The following is a 23630-nucleotide window of genomic DNA, read 5'->3' on the forward strand; positions in this document are numbered from 1 at the left end:
CATGGAAATCAATAGGAGCCTGTGATTTTGCGTCAGGGACTCTAATGAGAGCACAGAGGGAGCCCCCTCCCTCTGTCTAATCCCACAGATGTCGCAGTTGCGATTGGCGTTAATGCCGATCCCGGTCACTGGTGGTGGGTGCCTGCTGTATTAGATAGTTGATACCCACCTTGTATAGAGTGAGCTCAGGCCATACACCCTCTGCATGTTAATGCTGTACATATATGGCATTATGTGTTTAACTGATTTCGAAATGAGCTTGTATTCAGAAACTTATCTGGAAGCAACATTTATTTAATTAATTGCACAAGGCTATGTGCACTGGATTTGAAACTCCATACATTAGCAGTGCTCAGAAGGCTGGTAATAAAATGTCCCGATCCTCTCACTGCGCAGGCTGCACAGAGCGAAACTAGCAGTGAGTGCTGGCAGAATGTAAGCGTACAGCGCACTACCTTTCTGTATGCTCGGGAGTTTACACTACAATTGCATACTATATAACAATTTTTAGGACCTTTCACCTCTCCTGACCTGTCTGTTTTAATAGCTTTATGCATTCTCCATGTAATAACAGTTCTGGGACATATATTCTTATGGCTCTATGATGTGTCATTCCTTTATTATTTGTACTAGAAGTTATGAATGAATTGCTAGCAGTCTGCAGTAAGGGTACAGATGGGTGGTAACCAGTTGGGAGGGGGGGGGGGGGGGTGTCCCTGCACAGTCTCACTCTGTCCAATCAGTGCTGTCATAATAATAGATGCTCCAGAATTGTTATTACATGGGGAGTGCATGAAGCCATTAAAACAGGCATGTCAGGAGCGGTGACAGGTCCTCTTTAAGGAGAGACATTGCTGAACACTATATTGATGGTGGATATACCAACATGGAGCTTGACAATCAGTAGCTCGCTTACTGTCACAGTGTAAAGTAATCTACTAGCATAACCATTGTCTCCATACACTGGATTAAGCCTCATTCAAATGTCCGTGTCTGTGCTCAAATCCGTGAGCAGGTGGTCAGTGAAGCTGTCCGTGAAGGATCCGCGTTGGGTCCGTGTGTCCGTTTTTCTGCTGTCCTGTGTTTCACTGACACGGCCCAGCTGAAAAATAATGTTCAAAACATCTCCTCTTAATGATCTGTGCAACACAGATGGCATCTGTGTTGCATCCGTGGTTTTCACAGACCCATAGACTATAATGGAAGTGATGGATCCGTAAACACGGACAAAATAGAGCATGCATCCGTGCTAAAAACACTAATCCACGGACCGTGCTAAAACACTGATGTCTGAATACACACATTAAAATGAATGCGGAGGTGTGCTGTCCGTGGAGAACACGTACAGCACACATCCGTGAAACACTGACGTGTGAATGAGGCTTTTCTTGGCAGCACGAAACATCATTGACTGGTCAATATAATAACTGCAGAAATGCTGTACTAGTTATATAACCATCTAGATCTGAAGAACATCAGAATTATTAGATTCGCCAGCAATTTCATCAATTTAGTTATGTTTATGGTTGCTTCACGCTACGACACATTATAGATTTTTGAGTAGTGCAGATGTATGGGCCCTGCACAAATACTTTATATACTACTCCTTGTATCTTAGTTCACACCTTGTGCCCTGATTCATTGTTTTTAAAACATTTTTAGATTTGTTATGTATTATGAATTATTTTGAGATATTGTTTTTATTTTACCTGGTTTATTATGTCTATAGTGACTTATAGTAACCTCTAATACATTTTAGATTAATATATTGTTGAGCACCATTTTTGATTTTTTATGTTTTTTTTTTTTTATGACTATATACACCGTATAAGGCTACTTTCACACTTGCGTTCGGGGCTCCGCTTGTGAGCTCCGTTTGAAGGCTCTCACAAGCAGCCCCGAATGGATCCGTCCAGCCCTAATGCATTCTGAGTGGATGCGGATCCGCTTAGAATGCATCAGTTTGGCACCGTCTGTCCTCCGCTCCGCTCCGCAGGCAGACACCTGAACGCAGCTTGCAGCGTTCTGGTGTCCGCCTGGCCGTGCGGAGGCAAACGGATCCGTCCAGACTTACAATGTAAGTCAATGGGGACGGATCCGTTTGAAGATGACACAGTATGGCTCAATTTTCAAACGGATCCGTCCCCCATTGACTTTCAATGTAAAGTCAAAACGGATCCGTTTGCATTATCATGAACAAATTTTTTTTTATTTTTTTTTATTTTTTTTATTCATGGTAATGCAAACGGATCCGTTCTGAACGGATCTAAGCGTTTGCATTATAGGTGCGGATCCGTCTGTGCAGATACCAGACGGATCCGCACCTAACGCAGGTGTGAAAGTAGCCTAACTCTGCATGTAGAAGCTCAAATTTAAAATTTTTACAGGCATGTGATAAAAAAAAATCTAGCTTCCTCCACCCCTGCCATTCTCGACTTTCTCCAACCCAAGACAGCATCACAAGGTGGCGCTGTTGGGAATATGAGGAGATCAGTTACCGGTATAATACACATGCCTATGATTAGAAAGGAGTGCAGATGTTCTTGTGCTTATACTTACTGCCATCAGTTGTGCTGGTGTTCTGGCTTCCATTAGCTGGGTGTTAGCCAGTCATGGACAACAGAAAATACTATTAGTGGTAACTTTTTAAAATGACTATAATTCTGTATAAAGTGGCTAACAATTAAAATGAACACAGGGATGTCGTTAAAAAAAAATCCAGCCTATGATTATTGTAAAAAAAAAAAAAGGAAAATCAGAAATCATATTGTTCATGACAATCTCTTTCTAACAAAGCTAGAACCAGTCCTGGACCTCTCATGGATCCAGAGATCTCCCCTTTCATTGCTCTGCTAGATTTATATCAAGCTGACAGCTCAAGGGGAGTGTCTTTTCTGCTGCAGCTAAGGGGGCGTGTCTCAGCTCTCCCTATCACATCTCAGGAGGCGTGTCTCAGCTCTCCCTATCACAGATCAGGAGGCAGTTGAAGGATGAAACTGAGCATGTGCGGCCTTCTCAGTGAGCAGGTCAAAGAAATAAGAAAAAGAACAAACAGCAGGAGGCGCTATACAGATACATTTTATTGAATAGCGCACTGGCTATACAAAATGTTTTAATTTTATGCAATTACAAAAGTGTTCACATTCAGGTGCTGGTTTGAAAACTGTAGAATATATTTTGTGAGACAACCCCTTTAATAGCAGGCCATTCTTGACTTTCTCCAACCCAAGAAAGCATCACAAGGTGGTGCTATCATGAATTTGAAGAGATCAGTTACCGATGAATTACACATGCCTCTGATTAGGAAGGAGCGCAGTTGTTCTGGCACTTATACTTACTGCCAACTGTGTAGGTCTTCATCCTTGAAGATGTTGTTTAGCTTCCATCCTGTGTCAATAATTTACAGGTATTATTATAGGGTCCACTCTTTGATATTCTGTCTTGGTCTTCATATGTAGCCTCAATACTGAGACCATATGATGTGGTGCAGGGGCGCACCGACAGGGGGGGACCAACGGGTCTGGACCCCTCCTAGAACCATTCATATATATATATATATATATTTTATCCCTCAGGGCCGCACCGCCGATCGCCACTGGCAGCGCGGCCCTGGTTCTAATTGCAGGTGGTGGCGGTGGGGGGCCAGTAGGAGATGAGCACTTCCATTGTATTGCCATTCTCAGGACAGTGATACAGATGGCTGTGATGTGGCGGGGCAGGGGCGGGAGAGGCGTCTCCCTTCCCCGTTCTTCTGATAGGCTGCAGGCACGTGCCTGCAGCCTATAAGAGGCCGGCTCAGGCGGCACGATGACGTCATTATTATGACGCCACCTGAGCCAGGCAGCACACAGCGGGGGACACAGGCCAGATCGCATCGCTGCCAGCCTCATGAAGGTAAGTATTAGTGGGGGGTTTTTGTGTTTTTTTTTTTTTTTTTTTTTTATAGATGGCACATTATAGGGGGCACCTGGTGACACTAGGGCATTTCTTACTGGACCCATTTGGGGGGGGGGGGGGTCACTATGGGGGCATCTGGGGCATTTATTTCTTGACCATTTTGGGGGGGCACTATGGGGGCATCTGGGAGCATTTCTTACTGCCCCATTTTGGGGGGACACTATGGGGCATCTGGTAGCACCATAGAGGCATTATTTGGGAGCACTATGGGGGCATTTGGGGGCTCTAAAGGGGCTATTTTATTGCCATATTATGGAGGGCACTATGGCATCTGGTGGCACTAAGGGGGCATTTTTTACTGGCACATTATGGGGGCACTATGGGGGAGAGAGAACTATAGGGGCATCTGGTGGTACTAGGAAGGGGGATTTTTTACTGGCATATTATGGGGGCATCTGGTGGCACTAGGAAGGGGTATTTTTTTACTGGCACATTATGGGGGGGCACTATGGGGAAGGGGGAGAGGAGCACAATGGAGGCATGTGCTGGGGGCACTAAGATGGGGTATTTTATACTGGCACATTATGGGGACACTATGGGGAAGGGGGAGAGGAGCACTATGGAGGCATTTACTGGGGCATTATATAGGGGTATTTCATTCTGGCATAGATTATGGGGACATTAGCTCAACTGCGGGAACTAAGCAGGGGTATTTCTTGTACTGTCATATTATAAGGAGAATTATTAGTACTAGGGGGCATTATGGTGAGCTTTACTACTACTGGGGGGCTATGGGGAACATGGTTTGTAGTATGGGCACTATGGGGGCATTATTACTACTAAGTGTGCTCTGGCAGACAATTATTTCTGTTACTTTGGTGCACCCTGGCACAGTATCAGCTTAGCACAATTATTTTTGGGGACTTTATGTTTATACTATTAGTGTCCAGGATACTATTTACTGGGCGCAGTTATTTTTTTTAGAGCACTGTGTGCGAATAATTGTTGAAGGGGGCACTATCTTTGTGGTACTAATATTTTTCAGGGGACAGTTTCTGCAGTATAGTATTGGGGAGCACAGCGGGCACAGTATTGGGGGTGGCAGGATGGGGTGTTCAGAAGATGTGAAGATGATGGAAAAGTAGGAAACTAATGTCTGTTTGTCAATCTCTGCAGAGACGGGAGATTGCTGAAAAATCATCATGGGGGTCTGGTCTGAATGGAGAAGATGAGGAAAGAGAACATCTACATCAAAGGTGACATCACTGGATGTAAGAGGTATGTGGCGCTATGTAGGAGAGGAGATGCTCCACCTCCTCCCCCTAACATTTGCAGAAGCTGGGTGAGAGGGGTGGGGATTCAGAGCTGGGTGAGGGCGGCCAAGGGGGACAGCAGGCCACGGGAGGGGGGCGTATGGTGGGGGGAACTACAGGCCTTGAGCAGGGTCTGGGGAGGGAGGAGAGCGGAGGAACTTTCTGTCTGTAGCCTGCTGTTGTCTATTGTATAATATGGATCAGGCAGTGCAGCCAGGGCAGGCCCTCCGTCTCTGTTTCCAGCTATATACCTGGGTCCATTCTTCTGTCCATCCGTTGATCTTCTCCAGGAGCTCAGTAGGACATTTTTATCTGGTGACTTTAGAGCTGGTGGAAGGTTTACCAGGTGACAGATGAAAATCCTCTGAAAATGCCATGACATTTCAATGGTAAAGATCAGTGTCGGACTGGGGTGCCTAGGGCCCACCAGTGGAACTGACTTTGGGGGCCCACCCTATATATGCAAAAATGGCAAATTCATTCTTTTCAGCATTTAGAAAGCTATTTCTTAGATTTTTTTATCCTAGCATTTCAAGGTCCTTTTTTTTATTTTCCCACTTACTTTATTAGTGCCACAATGTGGGGGTACATATCTTTTATTGATTAGCCTTTTTTTTTTTTTTGGAGGGGGCGAGACAGTAAATCTGAAATAGTTTTTCATCTTTTTAATAATATGTACTGTGCAGTATAAATAGCTATATAACTCGTGGCAATACCAAATATGCCTACTTTATTTCACATTTTACCAATTTTGCACTGCAAAATCATCCTTTATGGAAAAAAGGTCATTTTTGTGCTTATCTTTTTCTTTTGTCCACCAATATTACCTAATGAATGCTTTTTGATTCCTCTGGTAATACTGCCGTATTGTGATAAGTCAGATTATATGAACACAACAGCAAACCCAAGCTGCAGTGAATGGACTTAGGCATTTTTCACACGGGCGTTGCAGGAAAATGTGCGGGTGCGTTACGGGAACACCCGCGATTTTTCCGCGCGAGTGCAAAACATTGTAATGCATTTTGCACTTGCGTGAGAAAAATCGCGCATGTTTGGTACCCAAACCCGAACTTCTTCACAGAAGTTCGGGCTTGGGTTAGGTGTTCTGAAGATTGTATTATTTTCCCTTATAACATGGTTATAAGGGAAAATAATAGCATTCTGAATACAGAATGCATAGTAAAATAGCGCTGGAGGGGTTAAAAAAATAATAATTTAACTCACCTTAGTCCACTTGATCGATATGCCCGGCATCTCCTTCTGTCTCCTTTACTGAACAGGACCTGTGGTGAGCATTCATTACAGGTCAAGGACCTGTGGTGACGTCACTCCGGTCATCACATGATCCATCACCATGGTAAAAGATCATGTGATGGATCATGTGATGACCGGAGTGACGTCACCACAGGTCCTTGACCTGTAATGAATGCTCACCACAGGTCCTGTTCAGTAAAGGAGACAGAAGGAGATGCCGGGCATCGTGATCAAGTGGACTAAGGTGAGTTAATTATTATTTTTATTTTTTTAACCCCTCCAGTGCTATTTTACTATGCATTCTGTATTCAGAATGCTATTATTTTCCCTTATAACCATGTTATAAGGGAAAATAATAATGATCAGGTCTCCATCCCGATCGTCTCCAAGCAACCGTGCGTGAAAATCGCACCGCATCCGCACTTGCTTGCGGATGCTTGCGATTTTCACGCAACCCCATTCACTTCTATGGGGCCTGCGTTGCGTGAAAAACGCTGAATATAGAGCATGCTGCGATTTTCACGCAACGCACAAGTGATGCGTGAAAATCACCGCTCATGTGAACAGCCCCAAAGAAATGAATGGGTCGGTATTCAGTGCGGGTGCAATGCGTTCAACTCACGCATCACATCCGCGTGGAATACTCGCCCGTGTGAAAGGGGCCTAATATGTTACATGGACGGCCTGAGTCTGCCAGAGCAGGATTCACTCTTACAGGGCGGGTCTCGGCTCTTGCTGATGGAAAATCACTTCCATATGCTCAAAAGGCATGTACAGAGATTGTTCCATTCCATTGTTTCTAATAGGTAAGTGACATATTTTTTATATATTTTTTTAAATCGCTGAATAAAGTGGCCTAAATGGGAGGAAATGCTCAACCCCAAACACTGTAGAGTATTTATAATCGGGGGAGCAATTCCTCAGCAAGTGATACGTTGCTAACGGCAATCCCCAGCAAAAATGCATACAATAGAGGATGCCGGCAGCGGACCACTTGCACCACAAAAACATCCTACACAAGATGAAATAATGTGTGGATGAAAATATAAGAATACATAACTGAAAAAAGGTGCACCACAATAATATGCGACTGACCATACTGGCTAGACCCTCACGCTGATGTTAAAAGCTGAGACTTTAGCCAATATATTCCAGTCAGGAACATATCGGAGCCCTGCGCACCCCGTCAAGGAATCTCAGTGTGGCATGGGTCCTACCACTAAATTACCTATTGTGTGCAAACACAGTCTGATAGGTGCTAAGGACCAACTCACAGCCAAGCTCCTACATACCTCCATAGTAAGATAACTTAAAGGGAGAGATGATAAGGCTGCGAGCCCCACCTATAACAGGCCATGTGACACAGGCTACCAGGTGCAACAGAATGTTACCAATAACAAGCATTAGCACATTCAATACACGTAAAGAAAAATCACTGAATAAGGGTACTTTTACACTAGCGTTTTTCTTTTCCGGCACTGAGTTCCCTCAAAAGGGCTTAATGCCGGAAAAGAACTGATCAGGCATATCCCCATGCATTCTGAATTGAGAGTAATCCGTTCAGGATGCATGAGGATGTCTTCAGTTCAGTCATTTTGACTGATCAGGCAAAAGATAAAACCGCAGCATGCTACGGTTTTATCTCTGGCGAAAAAAACTGAAGACTTGCCTGAATGCCTCAATTTTTTTATAGGAATGTATTAGTGCCGGATCCGGCATTCAAAATACCAGCATGCCGGAAAAAAGGTGAAAAAAATAAATGCCGGATCCGTTTTGCCGGATGACACCGGAAAGACGGATCCGGCATTTCAATGCATTTTTCTGACTGTTCAGGCATTTTTAAGACTGATCAGGATCCTGATCGATCTTACTAAGGCCATAAGTTGGCATACGTTGGCAACTGCTTGCCGGATCTCTCTGCCGCAAGTGTGAAAGTGGCTTAAGGTGGCCTAAATGGGTTTTTTTTACACTATTTCCTGCTCACGTCCAAATTTCTTATATTTGTGCAGAGTTTAGTTCTTTATATTACCATTGGAAATTAACAGGATGTAACGGACCGTTTCCGCAGACAAGGGGTTAAAATCCGTTTAGGCGATAAGCCCCTTTCTGAGAGACAGGCACAGCTACTGCAGGATACACCAAACTCCCGAACTTGATACAAAGTAGCACTCCAAACTGGAACCTCACGAATAGCTGCTAGCAGACGAACAGGGATCAGCTTACACTTCTGGCAATCGGTCTTCTAACAGCATACAGTGAATCCCCCCAATAACGAGACAAGGCTCCGTGTTGAGGGTCAAGCAGTGGTCTGACTGTACTTCACGTACAGCCTCTTTTATTCATAAACCACAAACATAGTACTGCCCACAGGGGTTTGAAATACAACCAATCAGTAATTAACAACACATACAATGTAACTACAGCAACCAATCGTTCACGCCCCCAGAGGACCAGAATGAAGACTGTGACATAGGACAACATATCCCCACAATGCATCATGGTTTCCTCCTCTCTGTCCAGACAACCTGAAGAGCAATCCAATTATCTCTGAGGACAAAGGGAGATCACCAATACACATGTGAGGACAACAGAACAGACATCACCATTTTAAACACACAATGGGACAATGGCACAATAGAAACACACCCGCATATTCCTCCCAAGCTGACAAGTTACACTTATTATAAATTGTTACAACTTTGTGAGTTTACATTGGCCATACATATAACTTACATTAATTCAAACAGTATAACGTGGGGACAAACCTATCCAAAATTCACTTGAATAGGTTCAGGGGTTTAAAAGTTAGTATATGGCCCATAATCCTGGGGCAAGAGGCCAGCAGCCAGTCCTCTCCAAAACGCAGTGGCGAGGTCGGTTTCGCCACACAGGATTATTACATAAATTTCACAATAATCATAGCAAAAAAAAAAGATGTATGTAACTAAATTGATCACTACGCTATAGTCGGTATTGCTATGTGTATTTAGTCAACTTTATTTAGTGTAAAAATTGAGGACTACTTTTTGATTAGGGTTGCCACTTTTCACAAAAAATAGCCATGGTTAAAGGGTAACTGTCATATTTTTATTTTATTTGCTAGTTTATTAGAACTAGGCATGTATACCTGAGTTAGTTTGTCAATGATTGCCAAAAGATCTGTAATTACCTTATAATAACAGCTTTCATTAATGTCCTCTGTCCCTTTCCACTGCTCCCTTTAAAAGATCGTTGCTAGTGCTTGTCTGTCTTCCTTTTAGTATAAACAGAAGACGGAGGGGCGGTCCTTCACACTGCATGCCTGCATTGGGCTTCAGAGTGAGGAGGCGTGTCTCTCAGTAATCCAATCTGATTGGCTGACAGGAAGCTGCTAGCTACAGCAAATGTGTATGGGAAGTGAGGTAAGGCAGTTTTGGCCTCAGAGAACTGGCAGAGGAGCCATCTTGAGAAGGTCCTCATATTGTAAATGTTTAAACAGCCGTAACTAAGGGGAAAACTCAAGGAAAACAGTGGTATGTGAAGAAACTAAAGATTGTTTTATGCATAATGCTTCTGCAGCAGTAACATATGCTAAAATTGATTTTTTGATGAAAACATGACAGTTACCCTTTAAGGCCTCATGCGCACTACCGTATTTAGCATCTGTGTCCAATCTGCAATTTTTACAGATTGAACGTTCTTTCCGTTCATTTCTATGGGGGTCCACAAAAAATAAAAATAAAAAAGGCAGCAAACAGATGTCATCCGTGTGCTGTCCATATCCATGTGGCTGTCCTGCAAATGATCTGTGGTTTGCAGGCTGCAATATGGATGTAGCCTTGTGCGTGAGAACTTATACAGGTTATAAAAGCTGAATAAATGGTGCGCTTAATAATACCATGTTTCTCAGAAAACAAATTGCTCTCCTTGCTGTGACACATACTGCTCACCATTGCTACAATAGTGATGGCACATAGGCCCAAACACTGCACACAGAGGCTTTCCAGCTGTTGCTGAGACTTTCCATGCTGCAGCTGGGAAAACCTCTCTAGTGCGATGAATGGGCCTGAATGCCTGCAATTTTATTGATTTATTTTAGCAGTGGCACTCAGTTTAGCACTGTATGTGTCAAAGGGAAGGAGATCATATTTTTTTTGGGTATGTATTGTTACACTAGCTTCACATTATCACAGTATATGGCATAATTGGATAATGCTGTGAACTGCCGAATGTGCAACTTTTTGTCTGATTGAAAGACAGCATTTCTGGCAGAAAGCAGCCGGATCCCGGTGGGATCCCATGAAAGCCAATAGGGATCCAGTGGATCATGGTATTATCCATCTATGCCAGATGTGGCGGATTTATGAACGTAATTTGAACTTATCTAAAACCCACATATTCTTCTCAAAAAGTAGGTCTAAATAAAAAACAACAAAAAAACGGAAACTCATCTCCAAAGACCAGGTTCTTGAGAGGCGTTTAACAGCAGCTGGGGGGGGGGGGGGGGGCGGGGGGGAGCTGCTGTGTCAGTTCCAGGTCAGGGAGGTTATCTTCTATACAAGACATTAAGGGGTGAAGGAACCCTGGGCTCGGGATCTATACTTTCTGCCCAGCATAGCTCACATCAATGAGCCAGAACCTCAACTACTCACTGATCTCCCTGCAACATAACAGACCTTACAGACCTTCATGACACCGGCAGAAAAAGAATCATGCAGCCCATTGTCAGGAAGGTCTGGTAGTTTAACCTGTATAACATTAAAGGGATCCTGTCATCACCTTTATGCTGTCCATACTAAAGGCAGCATAAAATAGAGACAGGTGAGTTGATTTCAGCGGTCTGTCATTTAAAAGTAAGTGGTTGCCGAGAACCAACATCACAATCATTGCAGACTGGGCCTAGAAAAGAGTCCCGGCCACCTGAGAAGAGTCCTGGTTATTCATGAATTCCTGCTCTCCTGCCCACCTGCTGATGTCTGACCGTCTTCTACCTAGTTTTCTCTCTAGGAGAGAACTGCCAATCATCAGCAGATGGGTGAGAGCAGGAGATTAGGAATAACCAGGACTCTTCTCAGGTAGATCTGACTCTTTTCAAGGCCTGGGCTGCAATGATTATGATGGTGGTTCTCGGCAATAGTGATGGACGAACATCTGCCGGGACGGTTCGCGAACACGATTAAATGTTCACGAACCACAAGTTTGTGGCGGGTCCCATTCATTTTAATGGCAGGCAAACCTGAAAAACCTTCAGCTCATATTTGCAGCCAAGAAATAATTACTAGAAGTGCACAAATAGTCCCACAACATGGACAGTGACATACCAGATGTATTATTCGAATGTGCGATCTCCATTCATTATTTTTTTCAATGCGAAAAATCGGCAATATAATTTTCACGTACGCGCATGTGCAAATGCACTATACAGTACCCAAATGCACTATAAAGAAAGTATATAGGTATATAACACCCCGCTTCAATCACTTTTTTGGGGGGGCGACTGGTATATCACACCAGTTATAATTATTTTTTCTAATTGCGTTTGTCACTCTGTGTAGCTGCAGTATCGCAGCAGAACCGCGCACAACTGCTGCAGAATACAAATCCACTATAATATGCTTTCTATGTTAGAAAGTATATTATAAGTGTATTACACCCCTCTGTACTGCACACCTATCAATAGCACACCTATACCAGTCCTTAAAAGGACTTTTGTGGACCTATTTGATAGCGTTTTTGTCCCTAACAGTTTGTCCCTGCTCCACACTGCAACCTCTCCCTACACTGGCAAAACACTGAATGTAAAATGGCGACCAAATCGGGTCTATTTATAATTTAGGGGGTATGTCCATGGGCTGAAATGTCTCAATTGGCTGTTTTGTACCACCTGATGGATGTGTCATGGGTCAAAGTTCTTCACAATGTAAAAGAATATGGTGGACGCAAATATCTCCATATGTTCGGCGAATCGCGAACACGCAAAGTTCACCGCGAACCTACCGCCGGGCGAACCGCAAGGCCATCTCTACTCAGCAACCACTTACTTTTTGCTCATGAGTGACACACCGCTGACATCAGCATTTCTGTCACTATTTTTTGCTGCCCTCAGTGAGGCCAGCATAAAGTTGATGACAGGTTCCCTTTAAGTTGTGTCTGCTTACCCAGGTAGGGACGCGTCTGCCTTTTCTTGACAGCGACTCAGCGACTCCACTTGTGAGCTGCCAGCAGCAATTATAGTCACTCTTGCGCTGCCACCACCATCACATGCTGGTGCTGAACTCTGCTGGAGGTTACTCCTTGACACTGGAGCTTCAGAGCTGAAATCTCTTCTGGCACTGCTGTCAGTAGCAGCAGTGGTGATGCCTGCAGACCACCTGCTGCGCTATCAATGAAGTGTTTGATGCGGCCCCGCTCTGCTATCTGGTGTGAGGAGAACTGATCTGGTGCCCCCTGCACACCACTAAGCAATGTCAACTAAGTAAATGTCATATTAGAGTAGTAGCCTATACTTCTTACAGAAGACTGCCTCGACCAGCTTTATTCAACTTAAAGGGAGTCTGTCACCAGATTTTGACCTAATAGACCACTTACATAGCGCTCTAGCATAGCAGTCTATGATTCTAATGGTACCTTTGATGTTTGCTTGTGAAGTTCCCCCAAGGCAAAAACTGACTTTTATTCATATGTAAATTAGGGCTCGCAAGTGCCCAGGGCGGCGCTCACCTCGTTGGAGCCCAGGCTGTTCTGCCTCTTTTCGTCATATCCCCGCCCCAGCCTCTTCCTCTGCCCGCCCTGCTCTTCCTTTGCGTCCTTCTTCTCTGCAGCGAGATCCCGCGCTTGCGCTATCCATTGCTTGGCCGGGGCATGCGCACTGCAATGCCCATTGTGGGTGTCTCTGGTCCGCCTCCTCGCCGCTGTTTCTCGCCGTTGGCCGGCGCATGCGTAGTAGCTACTGCGATGCCGTGCCCACAATAGGCATCGCAGTGCGCATGGCCCGGCCAAGCAATGGATAGTGCAGGCGCGGGATCTCGCTGCAGAGAAGGAGGACGCAAAGGAAGAGTGGGGCGGGCAGAGGAAGAGGCTGGGGCGGGGATATGACGAAAAGAGGCAGAACAGCCTGGGCTCCAACGAGGTGAGCGCCGCCCTGGGCACTTGCGAGCCCTAATTTACATATGAATAAAAGTCCGTTTTTTGCCTTGGGGGAACTTCACAAGCAAACATCAAAGGTACTATTAGAATCATAGACTGCTATGCTAGAGCGCTATGTAAGCGGTCTATTAGGTCAAAATCTGGTGACAGACTCCCTTTAAGTACAATTATGAGTTTACCTTTAAAAATACATTAACCCCCTAACAGTTTTGCCCAAGCTCTGCTCAGGCTTTGGGAAAAGGACCTAACAGTTCAGCCTCAGCAGAGTGAGCGAGAGGGCCTAAAGATATGGGCCTGATCTTGTTTGGCAATCTAAGCTTTAAAAAGGACGACGACTCCTCTGCATTGGGAGATATAGCCTCTAGACATCAGGCTGGAAGTGAAAGCTGCTAAAACCTGCTTTCGCTTTGAGTTGCTATCACTCTTGATCATATTTCTAAAGGCTATATCTCCTGATGTAGAGGAGGTAATGCCAGTTTTCAAACAAGACGAGGCCCATATCTATAGCTGCTACAGAGCTCAAGATATGAAGGGTTAAAGCAGCCCATCCTTTCACATGGTCCCAGGGGGAAGGTAACATGGACTTCTCTGCATCTTACCTATCTCCTCATCTCCACATATAGGTTCTTTTTTTTAATTCAGGAGAGGAGTCAGAAGGTGAGCGCTTACCCATCACCCCACTGCACCAAATTAGGCTATTTATTGACGCCAAAAAACAGATGTTTACCAGCATCCAGATCACGGCATGAAATAAGTCACACCAAACACTTGTTACCCCCCACACACAAACATCAAAAAAGTTTCCATTTTACACTGTTCTTCCTGTTCATATCATATCTTTACTACCCAATATACGGACCTGCTTCTCCATCAATACCAGTTACACGCTACAGTAATAGTGATAACCATTATCACTAAAGAGAAATATGTAATATATTAGCCCTCACACAGTTATGTTGTCAGAAAACTAAAAATGTTCTTTGGTTAATCTGAGGCTCAGTTCCTGATACTTTTATTTGCAAATTAGGCTTTTGTGCATTAAAGGGGTTGTCCGAGTTATGGAAAAAAAAAAGATATAGCACTGTAAATCTGATGGTCAGCAATATATAACTAAGCTAAGCAAGTTTTAGGCAAAAAATAATCTATTTCCTCATTTCCCTGGTTCTCTTCTGGCCCTTTGTTTACTTGCAATAAAAACAATCTCTGCCCCTCCCCCTGCACTGCTAAGGGAGTGAATACAAGAGCTGCCCTGAGTAACATGTCTGCCTGCTGGGAGACTCAGCAGCATGTTGTATGTGTAGAACTACAAGTCCCAGCTGTATAATGATACTGCTAAGGGAGTGAATACAAGAGCTGCCCTGAGTGACATGTCTGCCTGCTGGGAGACTCAGCAGCATGTTGTATGTGTAGAACTACAAGTCCCAGCTGTATAATTACACTGCTAAGGGAGTGAATACAAGTGCTGCCCTGACTGACATGTCTGCCTGCTGGGAGACTCAGCAGCATGTTGTATGTGTAGAACTACAAGTCCCAGCTGTATAATTACACTGCTAAGGGAGTGAATACAAGTGCTGCCCTGAGTAACATGTCTGCCTGTTGGGAGACTCAGCAGCACGTTGTATGTGTAGAACTACATGTCCCAGCTGCATAATTACACTGCTAAGGGAGTGAATACAAGAGCTGCCCTGAGTGACATGTCTGCCTGCTGGGAGACTCAGCAGCATGTTGTATGTGTAGAACTACAAGTCCCAGCTGTATAATTACACTGCTAAGGGAGTGAATACAAGTGCTGCCCTGACTGACATGTCTGCCTGCTGGGAGACTCAGCAGCATGTTGTATGTGTAGAACTACAAGTCCCAGCTGTATAATTACACTGCTAAGGGAGTGAATACAAGTGCTGCCCTGAGTAACATGTCTGCCTGCTGGGAGACTCAGCAGCACGTTGTATGTGTAGAACTACATGTCCCAGCTGCATAATTACACTGCTAAGGGAGTGAATACAAGAGCTGCCCTGAGTGACATGTCTGCCTGCTGGGAGACTCAGCAGCATGTTGTATGTATGAACTACAAGTCCTAGCTGTACAATTACACTGCTAATACACACAGGATCTCCCCCCTACCTGCAATGCTCTGCAGAACTTCTCTTTCAGCTCCTGTGCCCAGCATTTGTCTCCTCGCTGCCTGCAGCTACACAGTAAACACTTCAGCCCTGAGTCTGTGCAGCTGAAGGGGTTAAGAATCCTGGGAGAGAGCAATAAGCAGCAGCCGGCAGTGCAGGGGGGCGTGGCCAGCACAGTGACGTCTAGTGTACAGATCTCTCAGGCTTGTGCACGAACATTATCAGAGCAGGGAGAGAAGCTGACATCAGAGGTCATGTGACCCTCAGTGAAATCTGAGAAACCAGCCACTGGAGATAAAGTGAGTTAATTGGAAAGCTGTTATATTTGCCTAGTTAGAAACATAGAAAGAACAAAAAAATAACTCGGACAACCCCTTTAGGGCTATCACCATTGCTCTTGTAGCACCCAGGCTCCATTAGTTTCTGTGGCCAGTCTCTCTCTGGAAGTGTTGATTGACCGGGCCAAGCAGTGGCAAAGCAGTGAGGGAGAGTCTGGCACAAAAAGGAGAGGAGCTTGGGTGCAACAAGAGCAATGGTGACGCCTTCATTGCATGAAAGGCCTAATCTGCATATTAAGAAAAAGTATTATAACAAGGAAACAGAGCCTCATATAAGCAAAAGAAAAACAGCGTTTTAATCAGGTGAACCACAGCTATGTGTCTATGCAAGCAGTTTGAGAGTCGCTGGTGACAGATTCCCTTTAAGGCTAAAATTAGTTATCTCACTAATGGATTAAAATGCGCTTCAGTCACCTGAGTTGTGCGCCAAATATATTTACTTTAGACATTAATTTGAAATCTGCAAAAAATTTTTAGGAAGCACTGTTTCTGCCAGAGCAGCTTTCCGTTCTGGCCCCCTCCGTGGTGTGTATACACCCTATCGGATATGTGAACAGAAGTTGTCATCTTGAGGCATCCCCTTTGAATGCTCCAAAAAGTATATTTGAAAATCATGCAAGAAATATGTCCATCCTATGTTAGACATGGCAGTATTTCCTAAACGGTTAATGCAATCTTTATGTTAAACCCCCATTAATTAAATTTGAACGTCGACGCTTCAGTCACATCCTGTCTTTATTCACCAGGACACGCAATGTTGAACAGTGCTGACATCTCAGCCTAGGCATGTAGCAGTCTCTCGGTTCAAGGGGTTTGTCCCTCTCAGTTTGTGATGACAACTGGCACATCAATAAACAGGAGGCATCACACAATTATCTTGCATGACTTGATCCGAGTTTTGAGGTTTCATGTGGCTATAAAAACTTTGCTGGTTTTAATGCACCTCCCATATGCCACAGATTGAAGCTAGGTGCTTGAAAATCGAATCTATTGCAGATTTTAGTGACACCTGCTACTTCCCCGATTTGCATAATCTTGCGGTTTGTACTTGGTGTGTGTGTGTTTGTGTGTGTGTATGTGTGTGTGTGTGTATATATATAATTGGTTGATTGAGATCCTTTATTTTACATACTGTAGGCTGAGCAAGCAGAATGACCAGCGTGATATGCAAAGCACTAAGGTTATCTTAATTACAAAGTCTAAGCTAGGACCAAATGAGTTTTTGAGCTGGTAGTACACATGGGTGATCTGTATTTCATATAATTACCTGTATATCTCAGAGAAAATCTTACCAAGACAGCTGACATTGCCTCAAATGTTCTGAAAATATCACCTGATGTAAAACTTTGACAGTATAATTTGTATAATTTAAGCATAAAACCTCTGACTTAAAGATTTATGTGGAAAAAGAGCTAAATACTGCATATAACATAATATATCTGAATGTTAACTTGAAGTGGTTGTCTCATCTGCCATATCGCAACTACTGTATCTCCAGAACAAGCCCCCAAAACTGAAGAAGAACGCATCGCACATGTGCAGCAGACTCTCCATTCATTTCTATGGGTCTTCCCAAACTCCCATTTTCATAGAAATGAATGGGCGGCGGCCGTGCATGAGCAGCTGTTTCTTGCGCACTTCAGGGGTCTCATTCTGGGACCGGCACCTACCTGACATTGGTGGCATATCCTAGCGATATACTGCCAATTAGTGATGTTTGTGATGTTTGTGAAAAAAGATGGCAGCCCGCATATGTTCGCGGGCGAACAATGTGAACTGGCCATCACTGCTACCAATGTCTCATATGAGACAAAGTCTTTAATATTTCAATGATAATAGTTTTTAATATAGCTTTATCGCCTTCAGATCTCCTCTGCTCATCAAAATTATAACATATGTGTATACTGTAGATAACGTTAGGTTTCCCCCAGCACAATAAACATAACATAGCTAACTTATTGTAGACGTATTGAGGCTATATTGGTTGTTGATCCAGGCATTTATTGGGAAAGAATGTTTTTAGGAACACACATTCCTGATAATTGCCCTATGCAAAGGTGCTGCCGACCTGATGAACAAATGCTCATTCATCAAGTGAAAGCAGACACCCAAATCCTCATCCTGCTGCCCAGAAACATTGATTTTGTATGGGAATGAGCATTCAGAAGAGATGACTGCTGCATGTAAAGTGCAGCTCTTACCTCCTTTGAAGAGCAGGCAATTATTGGGAAGAAACAGCTCGTTCCTCATAATTGCCTGCTGAGTTGTCCAGTGTAAAGGGGCCTTTTCTCATCTCTACTCTTTCAGTTCTCCATTTTTAGGGACTAGGGTCTTGTCAATGGACCCTGAAGTCCAAATTGCATTAGAGCAGAGTTTTTGGTGGAGTTATTTTGTAACCCAGTGAATGTCCTGGTTCTGTGAGGTTAGGTATGCTATTGATAAGCCTTTCTGTGCTTTCCATTGACAATTCCTAGTTTTTGTCAACACTTTTATTTCAATTCTATGGGGGCTCCAGGCCATTATAAATTTGATTAAAAAGTGATTTAGGTCTCTGTACACATTCCTCATCTAAGGACTACATTAAAGGATATATTTCCATATACTTTAGGGGACCACATTAAGACCATCTACAGGGCTCTCTTCAATCCACTTGATATTAATATACTTAGATCTGATAAGAATGTGAAACCATTTGTACGAGTAAATCTAGAATCAGTAGAATTATGCATTTTTGGAGGTGTTCTCTTACATAATCCTACGTTGTGGTTGTCTTTTTGGAAAGCTGATTATAAATACTGTACATAAAAATATTCTGGAAAACTCTTCCATAAAGCAACGCTCTAATGATGTGGTTTCCTTTGATCTACTTCCAGGTCTGTTCTTACAGCTCCCAGGGATGAAACTGAAGAAGCAGGTGACTGTGTGTGGAGCGGCCATCTTCTGCGTGGCCGTCTTCTCTTTGTATCTTATGCTGGACAAAGTGCAACACGATCCCCCCAGGAGACAAAACGGAGGCAACTTTCCTAGGGTAGGAGAAGATGCCAATCGATGTTTAACCATTGAGCATCAACACATAAGGACATGGAGGACTGTGAGCAAAGAATTGAAGGTCACTTGCATATTGAACTATCCCTGGGATCTGATTTCTGGCTTTTTATATCTCACGTGTACATACACTGTGATATACACCTATGAAATATTTCCACTGCAGCATTGAGCTGCCTTCTGTGTTTTTTATAATTATGTTCTGATCTTCTAGACAGGCTTTACAATGATACATTTATGACCTTCAGTTTTTTACTTGCTGTCTAATCTCCATATTTCATTTTTATGGAGCAGTGGCACATTTTCGGCTGTGATGTATTCACTGTGCTTACATAATGCCTTTTTTCCCATACACCTCTGCACGACCTCTTTTTCTTCGCTCCTTGTTAGAGGAAGAAAATATACCATGAGGCCTGATTTCACAGTTCTTACAAGATGACTCAGTGTCAATGATCTATCGACTGTATCTCTTTCTATATCTGTCTCTTTAGCTATTGATCTAGCTGTGAGTTTTGTACAGATGTTAGATGCGGAATTTGTCAAATAATTGTTTAGGTATATAAAGTCATATCTGAATGACAAACTGAACTCTGCTACATAAGAAGAAAAAACAGCACTGCTGTGGAATATCAGATTGAAAAAATACAGTAAAGATCAAGAGGCAGGCTGATTATTCCAATTTGACCTTTTGTTTTTTTTTGTGCCCCTATTATGCCCACAAATCCCAGTGCAGAAGGTGAAATCTGCAGCAAACCCACAGTGTTTATGCTATAAACTCTGCCGCAAAGTCTGCACCATGTAGGAGAGATTAGGGTACTTTGACACTTGCGTTGTGAGGATCCGGCAGACAGTTCCGTTGCCGGAACTGCCTGCCGGATCCGGAAATCCGTGCGCAAACGGATAGCATTTGTAGACAGATCCGGATGCGGATCCGTCTCACAAATGCATTGCAATAGCAGATCCGTCTCTCTGGTGTCATCTGGAAAAACGGATTCAGTATTTATTTTATTCACATGTTTAAAGCAGACCGGGAAACTGGTTCCATTTTGCCGGATCCGGCATTAATGCATTTCAATGGAAATTAATGCGGATCCGGCATTTCGTCAAGTGTTCCGGAATTTTGGTCGGAGAGAATATAAGCAGCATGCTGCAGTATTTTCTCCAGCCAAATACTGTAACTGAACGAGTGACTGAACTGAAGACATTCTGATTGCTCTCTATTCAGAATGCATTAGGATAAAACTGAAGCGTTTTTTTCCAGTATTGAGTCCCTGGGACGAAACTCTATACCGGAAAACTTTAACGCAAGTGTGAAAGTACCCTTATCCTATTGTGGAATACTGTCCGATAGGCTTTGGATTTTATGTTCTAGAAAATATGCAGCAGACCCCCCCCCCCCCCATGTAGATGTAACCTTAGGGCTCATGCACATGAACTTATTTTTGCAGACTGTATGCGCAACCATTCATTTCAATAAGTCCACAAAAAAACGGAAGCTACTCTGTGTGCATTCTGTCTCTGTATGTCCGTTCCGCAAAAATATAGAACATGTCCAAATATTTAAGGATAGTACTGTTCTCTTAGGGGCCAGCTGTTCCGGAATGCACACAGACGTCATCTGTATTTTTTGCGGATCCGTTTTTTGCGGACTGCAAAATACATACGGTCATGTGCATGAACCCTTAAACTGATTTTACTGTTCCCACTCTGTTATTTGTGTCCTGCCAAGAGGCATTTGTGCACATGAGTCTGCTGGATAAAGGGCTCTACCGAAAACAGTCTGAAACGTTGCATTGTTTGCTACATGGCGCACACCTGGCTGGATTAAGCCATAAATCCAACACTGTGCTCCCTTGTATGCAGATTATTTCTGTCCCTTAAACTTGTGCCATAGCCATACTGAAACTGACAGTCATGCTGAATATTTCACTGCCTTGAGACGCATTTGCATTTCAGGGCTCATCACTGATATTGCTGGGTTCGGCCCCTTTCACACGGGTGCAATGCGTGAGTTGAACGCATTGCACCCGCACTGAATCCGGACCTATTCATTTCTATGGGGCTGTGCACATGAGCAGTGATTTTCACGCATCACTTGTGCGTTGCGTGTAAATCGCAGCATACTCTATATTCAGCGTTTTTCACACAACGCAGGCCCCATAGAAGTGAATGGGGCCGCGTGAAAATCGCAAGCATCCGCAAACAAGTGCGGATGCGGTGCGATTTTCACGCATGGTTGCTAGGTGACGATCGGGCTGGGGACCCGATCTGTATTATTTTCCCTTCTAATAACATGGTTATAAGGGAAAATAATAGCATTCTGAATACAGAATGCAAAGTAAAATATTGATGTAGGGGTTAAAAAATAATAATAATTAACTCACCGAGTCCACTTGATCGCGTAGTTGCAGATCTCTGTCTTCTTCTGTAATGTTGAGCTGCCGGCTAAGTACCTGTGGTGATGTCACATCACATGATCCAATCACATGATCCCTCACCATGGTGATGAACCATGTGATTGGACCATGTGATGAGCACAGTGATGTCATCAAAGGTCCTATTCGTGTGCACAGCAAAGAAGAAGACAGAAGAGATGCCGGCTGCGCGATCAAGTGGATTAAGGTGAGTTAAATTATTCTAAAAAAAAATTAACCCCTCCAGCGCTATTGTATTATGCATTCTGTATTAAGAATGTATTATTTTCCCTTATAACATGGTTATAAGGGAAAATAATAGCAATCTACAGAACGCCTAACCCAAAAGTTCGGGTTTGGGTACCAAACATGCAAATTTTTCTCACGCGCGTGCAAAACGCATTACAATGTTTTGCACTCGCGCGGAAAAATTGCGCATGTTCCCGCAACGCACCCGCACCTTTTCCCGCAACGCCCGTGTGAACCCAGCCTTAGGGTTGCAGAGGTCTGGCATGTCTTTTGGCATCCTCTGCCATGTTTGCTTCCCAGAACGTCTACTTGGTGCAATCAGACTGCTGAATACAGATGTAGGATAGTACTTAGGGACTTCAGATAATATGCATTATCTAATGGAGTCTGAAGGCCCCCTTACACAGGCCGACTGTCACGGCATTTATTAGGAAGGAGCATTCCTAGGGAAGCTCATTTCCAAAAATTGGCCCATGTAAAGGTGTTTCTCTATGGGGACAAGCGATTTTAGTAGTGATCGCTCCCATACAGAGACTATTATTGCTGCATGTAAAAGCAGCTCTTGCGTCCTCTGACAAATAGGTAGTTATAGGGAACAACGGTTCATTCCTGATAATTGACTGCTGAGTTGATCCATGTAACAGGGCCTTTACACAGGGCAGAGTTCAGGAAGTAGCATTCATAGCTCTTTCCCAATAATTGACAAAATTTTCAGCCCTTGTAAGGCCTCTTTACAGGAGCAGATACAGCAGGCAATTATCAGGAATTAACTGTGTGTTCCCAATAATGGCCAGTCAGAGGAGCTGAGAGCTGCATTTACATACAGCAATAATCTCTGTATGGGGATGAGTGATTGCAGTAGTAATCATTAGTCCCAATACAGAGATTATGAGATCAATGTTTCTTTACAGGAGCAGATACAGCAGGCAATTATCAGAAATTAACTGTTTGTTCGCTATAATGGCCTTAGAAGAGCTGGGAGCTGCATTTACACGCAGCAATAATCTCTGTATGGGGACCAATGACCACTACTGCTGTTTACACAGCATGATCTGCTGTCCAGAAATCATGAGTTTGAACTATCCTTTCACCCAATGAACTAGCATTTGCTTGCAGGTGATCGGAGGCACCTTTACACAGGCAAATTATCCGGAATGAGTGTTCCTAATAAAGCTACTTCCCATGTAAAGGGGCCTTTAAAGGCTATGGACACCTTCTGAGCATTTGTTTATGATTGCATTTTCCTCACTTTGGGCTAAAATTAAAAAAAATGTATTGTTGCTTATTACATTTTTTTTTTTAACAGTTTGAGATAAATGCAGTTGAAAATCAGTCAATTTGCAGTCTGTCCCTCCTGAGTTTCATCAGCTGACGGCTCATGTAAAGCCTTATCTCTGATCTCCTGACTTCATAAACACTGATTATAGCTAAACTTTTATCAAACTGACAAGAATATGGCTTATATGAGTATTTATAAGGTCAGGAGATCAGAGATAAGGCATCACATGAGCCATCAGCTGACAGAACTCCGGAGGGACATTCTGCAATTGACTGATTTTTAACTGCATGTATCTCAAAAACTGCTGAAAACTTTTAAATAAGCAACAATTGAACAAATTATTTTTAGCACAAAATGAGGAAAATGAAAGAAAAATTTAAAATGATTTTAGCTCAAGAGGAGTAACATACAATCATAAAAAAGGTGTCCATAGCTTTTAAGTTGATCTGAAATTCAACTGCTGCCTCCCCGGTGACTGCTGCTCTGTCCTTCTGTCATGTTTTACCCTTGATCTCTGTTTGATCAGTTTTGCCTTTGTATAAGCACAAGCCTAGTATATGTTCACTTGGCGACTGTAGGTATAAATGACTAAAAAC

The 23630-nt window shown here is 43.5% G+C and overlaps 1 protein-coding gene across 2 annotated transcripts in view; it reads left to right on the top strand.

Moving 5' to 3' along the window:
* Positions 1 to 23630, top strand: part of MAN2A2 (mannosidase alpha class 2A member 2) — a 189543-nt gene that overhangs the window by 38449 nt on the left and 127464 nt on the right. For both annotated transcript variants that reach the window (XM_040414113.1, XM_040414114.1), the window contains exon 2: positions 18921 to 19075. In XM_040414113.1, coding sequence (XP_040270047.1) covers positions 18944 to 19075 — 132 coding nt within the window. In that variant the 5' untranslated portion in view covers positions 18921 to 18943. The remainder of the gene's footprint in view (positions 1 to 18920; positions 19076 to 23630) is intronic.

Source organism: Bufo bufo, chromosome 1 (genome assembly GCF_905171765.1).
Source record: "Bufo bufo chromosome 1, aBufBuf1.1, whole genome shotgun sequence".
NCBI classification, from domain to species: domain Eukaryota; kingdom Metazoa; phylum Chordata; class Amphibia; order Anura; family Bufonidae; genus Bufo; species Bufo bufo.